This window comes from Parasteatoda tepidariorum, chromosome 1 (assembly GCF_982258835.1).
Source record: "Parasteatoda tepidariorum strain Cologne lab strain chromosome 1, Ptep-v5.0, whole genome shotgun sequence".
Classification (NCBI taxonomy): Eukaryota; Metazoa; Arthropoda; class Arachnida; order Araneae; family Theridiidae; genus Parasteatoda; species Parasteatoda tepidariorum.
Window position 1 is genome coordinate 52,980,349 of NC_141755.1, and position 10,628 is coordinate 52,990,976.

At 33.7% G+C, this 10,628-nt stretch overlaps 2 protein-coding genes across 2 annotated transcripts; both read left to right on the top strand.

Moving 5' to 3' along the window:
* Nucleotides 1-204: 204 nt before the first annotated feature.
* LOC107451844 (G kinase-anchoring protein 1) lies at nt 205-1,265 on the top strand. Its single transcript, XM_087155733.1, is given in 3 exon segments — nt 205-297; nt 395-509; nt 512-1,265. Coding segments are annotated over 3 exon segments (861 nt in total). The 3' UTR covers nt 1,165-1,265.
* Nucleotides 1,266-2,673: 1,408 nt separating this feature from the next.
* On the top strand, nt 2,674-10,278 carry LOC147816451 (uncharacterized). The gene has a single exon (XM_087163935.1). It carries the CDS (start codon nt 5,105-5,107, stop codon nt 5,870-5,872), a length of 768 nt encoding a protein of 255 aa, XP_087020061.1. The 5' UTR covers nt 2,674-5,104; the 3' UTR covers nt 5,873-10,278.
* The last annotated feature ends 350 nt before the right edge of the window (nt 10,279-10,628 follow it).

Below are 10,628 nucleotides of genomic sequence, written 5' to 3' on the forward strand. Positions count from 1 at the left end.
CAGACTTGAAAGATAATTTCAACTGTACTTCTCAAGTTCTGGATAAAAATGTTATTTGTGGAAATTTGCCAAGACTAAAAGGACCTTGGTTGAAAGAGCTGAAAAACCTGAAATTTGGATAACAGATTACGGTGAATGCCAACAGGAAATTGAATTACTCATTGGAGCTGAGCTGACATCTGTGGACAACTTTTTACTGGAAACATGTATGAACTGGAATGTGGTTTAACGACTATAGAAACAAAATTAGGCTGGACCATTATGGGAAGAGTTCCAAAAGAAACAGAAAATGGATTTGCAAGTCTCATCATAAATTCACTCCTTTCTCAGACCTGCAGCATAACAAAACTATGGGATATTGATATTTTAGGTATAAGAGATCCTATGTCTCGAGACAAAGTCGAGAAAGGAGTTAGAGACAGCAGCATTGGATTATTTTCAGATAACAGTCAATAAGAATGTATCCTCTCAGAGTAATTGTTTACCAGGCAAGAGTAAGGCAACTATGAAACCAAAGCGAACGACTCTAAGTCAAAATCTGAGAAAAAGAAAAAGTCATCCAATGAAGTATCTGAACTGCAAAACTTTGCCTTTGGAACACATAAATCAAAGCATAAGTCTGGTTCTAGTAATATGAAAGCAGTTAATGCCAGCCGAAAGCAATGGGAAGAATGGAAGCAGAAGGATAGTGAATTTGTATCTGAAACCAATGAGCAAGATTTGCAGGAAGCACTTCCTTTGAGCAAAATAGATTATGAAAAAGAGAAAGATGCTCATGATGCTATTCAGAGAGAAAGTGAACAAAACAAAAACTATAATAAAAAGAAAAACAACCAAAAGAAGGAAAAGGGGACAATGAGTTTAGATGAACGCCAAAGCCTGGACTCATATCAGAATACCTTGGGATCTTTTCATAAAGCTCCTGATTTAGATAATTTTGAAATTGTAGTAAAGCAGCCAGTTGTAGAAGAATTTAATTTCTTTGACAAGATTGAAGAGGATGCGGCAAAAATCATTACAAAGGAGCAGAATCAAGAGCAGTACAGAATTAATCCTGTGATTGAATCAACACGTCTTCTTCAATATCAAGAGGATATGCGGAAGAAAGATGAGGAAGTAGCTACCTCAAATAAAAGTGTACAAAATTTAAAAGTAGTCATTTAATGAAACCTTTAAAAGTCAGTCCAACGTTCCAGAAATAATGAAACCAGAAGATGTTGATACATGTACACTCAAAGACAATAACTTGCCATTAAAAAATAATGTGGACGGACATTAGTGAAACCTAGACAATATTTTTTTTTTATATATATTATTATTTGTTTGCTTATATAAATTTTTTCTCCGCCTATTCTAATTCATTCACTGAAAGAACTCTTTCTTTTTGAATTTTGCTTTTTCGGGTATTATTGATACCCGAAAAAGAGTCTCGCAACAGCAGTCAAAAGATTGGCCATTTTCTTAGCCCTCAAATATTGCACTACAAGCAACGACCACAATATCTGTCTAACGGACAGCCGTTCAATCCTTCTGTCTTTCAAAAAAGGCACACGAAAATCTACCTTCTCTTTCTTGAACAAATTGCCAAATCAAGTCAGACAGTGAGTTCTCTCTCATTTATTTGGGTTCCAGCTCACACTGGGGTAGACGAAAACGAACTCTCAGACCAGTTTGCGAAATAAGCACTAACCAAAATTTCATTTCTCATCTTATATCACCTGTGGGGGGTGGAGTTACAGACCATGTCAACCTTCATCTATGAAAAGGTACCCCGACATAGAGTCGAGTTAACATGTCTTATATACTAGTGAATTGTAGTTGTAATTTTGTAGTGGTAGATACGCTACAGTACTCCCCCACCAGAATTATAGCTATGATAGAATTCGATGAATGAATGTGCGAAGCCGGGAGAGCTGTATTAAGATCACCGTATTTTTTTTTAGTGCTGAATGTGAGAGGTGTATTAACTTCACGGTTGTAGTCGCTCCTGTGTTGCCGTTAGCAGTCGAGTGTATGCAAGCCAACGCTGTGTGTGATCGAGATGAGACTGAGTAGCAACTGCGTGAGGAGGTGGATAATGATGCAGTCACAAGTAGCAAGCCAACTGTTCAATGTGGACCATCCAACGAAGTAGGCGTTACTGCCGATGTAGGCGTATCCAGATCAAAGTGGGCGTTTTTGCCAAGGTAGGCGTGTTCACATCACGTCCGAAGGTCACCAATGTGGGGGTATTAGACCATGTCAACCTTCATCTATGAAAAGGTACCCCCCACATCACCTTAAGACCTCCGCCAAGCCTTCCTTAACGAACAGCTCATTTAAAAACTCTGTGTAGGAAGGATTGCATATAGCGTGAGCAGAGCTATCTACCTATGGCAACACTTCGCATGCTTTCCCCTTAAGCGTGTGGAGAGTCATTGAGAAAGGAATCATACAGATTAAATTAACCCTTGATTTTCATGTAGATTAAAATCTTTTAAGATGGAAAATTATATGGAACCCAAAACTACATTAAACATAGTTCTAAAGAAAAGCATCATGGAAATTTTAAAAAATATATTTATTAAATGAAAAGGAAAAATATGAAGAAAAGGGAAAATATCGTAGTACATTCCTTTACAACCGAAAAGCGGAGGAGAGGGAAGGGTGAAAAGGGCCAAAGGCATGAAACCGATCTCTCCCCAGAGGGCGAATTCGAGCATTGCGATGGCCAATATTTCATTTCCTTACCTCGCCTTGATAGATCTCAAGATCACCGACCACTAATCAGCTCCCGAAATATCTTCCGACAAATGCTATTTTTACACAAGTGTAAATTGATACAAAACCCAAACTGCGGAGGTATGGACACAAATTATCACTTCCTCCTGGAATGTTCATCATTCCTGAACGCTCGGAAAGAACTTTACCAGTCGTCATCGCTTCTGAATTCAGCATCTACCGATATCGTGAACTTGTCTTTTAATCCCCAGACCAAACTCAAATCCCTCTACAAACAAATTCTTCCAAGCAACAAACCGCTTCTGACTTTACTACAACAACCTCTAGCTATCTGTCAGGCCTCCACCCTAAACTACATTAATAGAAATAGACAGCTATAAGCTAACGCAAAGAGCTCGTCGTAATCATTTACAATCTTAAACTTACCAAACAATTTAAACAATACTATCTTGCTTAAACTGAAGAAGACTTTCGCAACTTAATATATGTAAAGAAAAGTTTAATTATATTATTTTTGTTTTGTATTTTACTTGATTTGGATATCATACTGAGAACAAAAATTGATGGAATGATAAAATAACATTTTCTTGTGCTGACAGTAAATAAAATTCCTGTTGTGTGTGTCCCTAAAATTAAAAAAAAAACGTGTTTTCTGTTGATTCATGTAATTAATAAACTATTCATGCCCTGTGTGTTAATTGCTTCCTGACAGAAGGAGATTTTATTATTGAAAGCAATATCTTTCTGTGTTGACAATAACATTCTTATTTGTGACACATAGTTGCAATGATGCTTTAAGAGAAAAATATTTTCATAGAAATTTTATGTTTGCACTATGCTTGAAAGTTTCTAGGTGAAGTTAATGATTGTTGTAATTAAAAAGTAATTTCATTTAAATGTTTTGTGTTTGTTATATCCGAACAGTTTATTTAAGCAGGCCTGATAGATTAATCATGAAGAATGGAATTTGCAATAATCTAAACAACACCTTGGACGAACTTTTCCATGCAGTGCATTATTAAACAGTTGTAAATAGATTTTAATTGCAGGTAATTAAACTCTCTCTTACATTCATAAAGCACATGTTATTTGATATTTATATACAAGTAATATAGATTATGTTTTCTTGTTGACACTGAGAAAATATTTTTTATTTGCAGTTTGTGCAATTTAAAATTGTTAGATAAAATTAAATTGTCTTGACTCTCTCATATTTATGTTGATTTATAAGAGAATGTATTTATAGTGTATGATGCGACATTGATACAAAAATTAGCAATTTAATTTTTTTTTTTTTTAAATATATATGTTTGTAATGTAAAATCTTTTAAATCAGCAAAAGTAAGAAATATATATGTATATTGTCTGACTTAAAAATATATATTGTTTCATATATTTGTATCATATTTACCCAGATATTGTAATATATATTGTACTATAGTTACCCATTTGGTGTGAAATAAATTGTAAATGAAATTTAATTTGATAATTTCAGGTTCAAAATAGTAAACAGCATTATTGTTTATTTTTGTAAGATGTTTTCCTAATTAAAAATAACATTCATTTTGCTGTGTGTCTAAGAATGCATTCATTCATAGTGTATCAAATTTAAAAGAATTTTCAACATAAAGAGGTTCATTGTTTCTGCAGTTCTTTGTGTAAAATAGAAATATTATTAAAGTTTGTGTGAAATTTTTTTTTGCATCTCAATATAATTTAAATTGATCCTTTCACTGATGCACCTATTAATAAATCATATTCTTGTTATAAAGTGATCATATTTCTACAGTATTTTATTTTGCTTATTTAGAAAATTTATTCAAAGTAAGTGATTTGATTCAACATGATCATTTTGAATTATGTGCTATTGAAGTCCTCTTTGTGCTATTAAATAGTAAAAATTATTTTAAATTATTGCCTTCATTTTAATCAATAGCTAATTGTTTTTCCATTTTCTACCTACAGCTATTTGTTGCAAATAAAGGAGAAAAAGCAAAAATTTTATTTTGAATAGGAAATTATATTTTTCTTATATTTGTGCATTTCTATTTTAATGTCATTGCAAAGTGGATATAGTATGTCTTCATTTCTTCCTGCATATTTATGATTGTTATTTTAGAGATCTTATTCAACTACACACAATTTATCTACACTTATAATTAAGTATTTTCCCAGAAAAGTAAACATATACTCTAAAAGTGTTTTTGATCCTGTAAGATAACCTTATTCTTGTAATATATGTAACTAGATTTTTTTCTAAAAGAAGTACTCTCACTAATCACTGCAAATTTCATACTGGTGAGAAATCCTACTCTTGTAGCATAAGAAGAGTATAATAAAAGTTTTTTCACAAAGAGATCTCACTAAGCACAATCGTGTTAATATGGGTGGGAATCCTTATTCTTGTAGTATATGTAATAAGAGTTTTTCCCGAAGAGCTCTACTGACTGGACACGGTCGTGTTCATGCAGGAGAGAAGCTTTATACGTGTACTATATGTAATAAGATATTTCCAACTAGATATAATTTGACTCGACATAGGCATGTTCATACTGGCGAGAAACCTTATTCTTGTGGTATATGTGATAAGAGTTTTTCACAAAAAGTTAAACTGACTGAACATGGACGTGTTCATACTGGTGAGAAGCCTTATTCTTGTAGTACATGTAATAAGAGTTTTTCACGTAGAACTCTACTGATTGTACATTATCGTGTTCATACAGGGGAGAAGCCTTATTCTTGTAGTAAGTGTAATAAGAGATTTTCAAGTAGAGATTATTTGATGTCACATAGTCGTGTTCATACGGGTGAGAAGCTTTATTCATGTACTATATGTAATAAGAAATTTCCAACTGGATCTAATTTGACTCAACATAGTCGTGTTCATACTGGTGAGAAACCTTATTCTTGTACTATATGTAATAGGAGTTTTTCTCATAGAGAGAGTCTATTTAAACACATTCGAGTTCATACCGGTGAGAAACCTTATTCTTGTAGTATGTGTAATAAGAGTTTTACACAAAGAAGTAGTTTGACTTATCATAGTCGTATTCATACTGGTGAGAAACCTTATTCTTGTGGTATATGTAATGAAACTTTTTCACAGAGACGTCATTTGACTAAACACAGTCACATTCATACTGAGGAATAAACCTTATTCTTATAATATATGTTATGAGAGATTTTCACAAATAGTTCTTCAAAATAAGACATTTGTGTTCATGCGGGTGAAAAACATTTTTCATGTACTATATGTAATAAGACTTTTTCAAGAAAGTATTACCTAACTCGTCGCATTCAGGCTCACACTGTTTAGAAACCTTATTCTTGTATACAAAAAAAAAATATATATATAAAAAATTTTTATACTTGAAGAGCATCCAAGTTATCATAGTTTTGTTCATGCTGGTTAAAAAATACATTCTTATGATATGTTTCAAAAGAGTTTTTTTTTCTTTTCTTCAAAAGACTGACTTTGATGTTTGTGTTTGGACTGGCTAGAAATTTTTTTGTTGTACCATAACTAAATAAGAGTTTTTCTCAGCAATGTCATCTGGCTAAATACAGTGTTGTTCCTTCTAGCGACGAAGCATATCTTTATAGTAATTAATGAAGTAGTTTTTTTTTTTTTTAATAATCGTGATCTGAATATTTACACTCATGTTCATACTGGTTGAGAAACCATATTCTTGTAGAATCTATAATAAGTCTTTCTTAACAGAAACTAATCATTGTTTTGTTAACCCAGCTGAAAAACCTAATTCTTGTTGCACATGTCAAAGGAATCTTTCTAATCGCATTCTTATTCATACTGGTGCATTCATTTTTGCGGCATATGTAAAAAGTGACTGACTGAACATTGACCATTTCTCACTGAGGAAAAACTCTCTTCTTGCTTCCCTTATAAGTAAAAAATTTCACGGAAATATCATTAGATTTAACACAATTTAATGAAACTGAAATGTTTTTTTCTTTTCAAAACATTTTATAATGCGGTTTTCATTGTATTTTTCTGATTTTGTACTTATGTAATGCCTGCAAAATAAACTTCAGTATTGAAAAGTTGTGGATTAAAATTAAAATGCATTCTTGTAAACACATCTTAGTAGAAGTTGTTGCCTTGGTTACTGGTTATAAATTGTTTTTTATTCTCTCAGCATTAGAATCCTGAGTTGTTGGTAATATTTTTAATAATAAAAAAAATTTAAATAGCACCTTTAATTAAAATTAAATGTAACATCTTTTGTTTAATGAATGTTTTGAAGTAAATTCAGTTTAATTGCAAGTAAGAAACATAAAAAATAATATTTGCTTCTTAAAATCAATTTCTTGTACTTAAATCTAAACAACTTTCTCTAAGCTTTCATCATTTTATAAATCTTATATTTATGTTTCAGAAATATTACTGTACTGAATGTTATGACAGTTTTTTAAATGATTACTTAATATAAATTTTGTTAATCATATTTGAACGTCTTAGATTGCATAACTTTTGAAAAAGAACACAAAAGATAACTTAAACTATTAAAAAATCGAAATTAGTGAATTATTATTAAGGTTTTTTTTTAAATTCTAAAAAACTGTATTTTGCTTATTTATTATACTAAATAATGAAATATGTTAATAATTTTAATGTGACATTTGTAATAACTTTCCAGTTCACGGATATTCCTGAAATAATTTTCTCGTTATGAGATGTATGCAAACGAAAACTGTTTTTTTCGATTAAAGAGGACTGGTGGTGGAGCGGGGGAAGTGATGGCGCTGGAATGATGGCAGCAGAAGAAGGAATGAGAGGCAGTTCTTTTCCCCATTCTTCAATCGGGCATCCTTGACTTCTTGTGTCCGCGCAAGCATGAACGAGTTTCCTGAAATAATAATTAAAAAAAAAAGAAAATTTATCTTATTTTGCAAAAGCATATATATATTTTTTTGATGATGCTGATTATGAAGTCCAAGGCTTCATGAAATCTACTGCGGTGGATGTGATATTTGGCCCCTCATGGCCAGGGATTTTTTGGACGTCATTACGGCCTTTAGGTTTCACAGCCGTCACCTGGTAGGGTCCAAGATATTTTTTTCGTAATTTAAGTCCAGTTACGAATTGAGTCCGTTTTATAGCAACTAAATCTCTTTGTTTGTAGATGTTTTGTTTTTTTCTACGCTTGTTAAAGTTCTTTTTGTTCTCCTGTTGCTCTTTCAGTATATTCTCTCGCACTTTTTTTCGTAGTTCGTTTCTTTCACTCATTATGAAATTCTCATATTCGTTGTTCAAAATTTCTTTGATGTGCAGGTCAAGATTGTTTTTGAGTTTTACACCAGTTAATAGTTCAAAAGGAGTAAAGTTTGTGCTTCTTGACACGGTACTGTTAATGATAGTTTGGACTGATGCGACAAATTTATTCTAGAGCCCCTGAATTAGAGGCACTGGCAGAGCTGTCCTCTTCATCCATAATTTTGTCAAACGCAGAAAGATCGCCGTGTGATGGCGAAATTTGCCATCAGCCAATGATCAAGGTGTTCTACAGGGGTCAGTTCTTTTCCCTTTCCTCTTCATGATATACTTGCCTGACCTAAATCTGAGTTTCTCTGGTGATATATTGAGTCTTGTCTTCGAGGACGATATCTATCTTATTGCAGACGCGGAATCTAGTTACGAAGTTAAACGCAAGATCCAATACTCTCTCTCCACCAAACTCAGAAATAGTGTAGTGATTGGAACCATGAAATTGCTCCAGAAAAAAAGTACCACCATTAAATTCCCTGGAAGACAGATAGCAGATAATTTTAGCTTCATCATTTTCAACAAACCGATCCCTTGGGCCAAAACCTTCGAATACTCGGCTTACATTTCTCTTGCAACATGACCTTTCACTATCACTTCAAAATGTTAAAACAAAAAATAATTTAGAAACTCTCTCTGTTCCATTGCATCTCTAGCACACATTGGGGTGCACAATCAGATCACCTGCCTAGAATAGTCAACTTTTGTATCAGGAGTGTCCTTGACTTTGGAAGTAACATCTTTTCCTTTTCCAGCCAAACCGGTCTCCGAACCTTAGACGTATTATGCAATGCTGCACTTCGAGTGGCAACTGGCTTGCTTCGATGAACACCTCTCCCTCTCCTACTCAAAGAAGCGGGACTAAGTTCACTAGCTTAACGACATGAATCGCTATCAGCAAAATTCTACTTCCGACACATCTCCCTCTAATCATCGTCTCCGGCTCACCATCACTTACATCTCCCTCCCTCCAGCTTTCCATAACGTGAAACTACTCCACTTATATCATTTATGCATAGATGGATGGCCACAAAGAATATCTCTCAAGATGAAGTTATTAAATATCACCCTCCAAATCAAATCCCTTCAAAAGTTTCAATTTATCTTCCAAACAATCAGACAAAATTAGCGTAGGAATATATAACTCCAAAGGGTACACGATCTTATATCCTCCTCCTTCTCAAACATCGATCTTTGCAGCCGAAAGATTGGCCATTTTCTTTAGTCCTCAAACATTGCGCTACAAGCAACGACCACAATATCTGCCTAACGGACAATTCTTCTGTCTTTCAAAAAAGGCACCCGGAAATCTCCGAGAATCTCCCTTCTCTTTCTTGAACAAATTGCCAAATCAAGTCAGACAGTGAGTTCTCTCTCGTTTATTTGGGTTCCAGCTCACAATGGTGTAGAGGAAAAAGAACACGCAGACCAGCTTGCGGAACAAGACCTAAACCAAAATTTCATTTATCATCTTACATCACCTTAAAATTCCCGTCAAGCCTTCCTTAACGAACAACTCATTTAAGAACTCGGTGTACGGAAGGATTGCAAATTGGCGATCGGAATGGGCTGCAGGTGGCTTAGAGCAGAACTATCTACTTATGGCAACACTTCGCATGCTTTCCCCATAAGCGTGTGGAGAGTCATAGAGAACGAAATCATATAGATTAAATTAACTCTTGATTTTTATATGCATAAAATCTTTTAAGTTGGAAAATTATATGGAACTGAAAACTACATTAAACATAGCTCTAAACAGGGTGCGTAGCGTTTGTAAAAAGTACTTAAAGGTGCTTTTTTGGGAATTTCGTTTTTAAAAGCTTTTAAAGGTGCTTTTTTCAGCTGGTGTTTTTAAAAAGTGCTTTTTTTTCCACAAATAATTTTTTTTTCTTCAGCGATATCTGGTGGATCCCATGCATTTCACGAAAAATGGGGTGTTTGCTACGTAATCATTCACGCGGACTTCATGTCGTACCCACTTTATGACTTGCGCATGCGCGCACTCAAGAAACCGAAACCCGAGTGCTCCAATTCGGATAGAGAATATCAGTTCCTTATGAAATGTGAGTGGCCGAGCGGTATCGTCGGTCCAAACGCTCTGTTAAACGTGGAGGTAGTGGGTTCGAATCCCGCCGTAACCCTGGATGTATTCTTTGTGATGTCTTTCTCTGAATTGTTCTATCTGTATTTTCTACTTGACAATGACTTATAAGCCTATATTGAGCACACAAGTCAGCAAATGTATGTAATTTCAATAAACCTTATGAAATGTTTTTCTTTTTAATTTTATTCTTGTTTATTTTATTTTGCTTCTAACACTTTTTTGACGTAGGGGATAAGGGTACTTTTGTTCTGAGTGCAGGGTCAAGTTGAATGCATTCGGTGATGTGGGAAAGTACTGATTGTTTTGATTTACGTCCGTTTCTTTTTGGGTTTTTTTTTAACGCTAAAACTCTTTATAAAAAGTTTTTGTTTTTCAATAATATCATTGATTGAATATGAATTTTTTGAGTGCTTGAAAATTTTTGTAAAGTGCTTGAAAATTTTTTAAAAAGTGCTTATTTTTGATTCAAAGATTTGGCTACGCACCCTGTCTAAAGAAAAGAATCATGGAAATTTTAAA

Excerpts from the sequence above, each read along its gene's own strand:
- LOC147816451 (XM_087163935.1), top strand. The coding sequence starts at position 5,105 with ATGGGTGGGAATCCTTATTCTTGTAGTATATGTAATAAGAGTTTTTCC.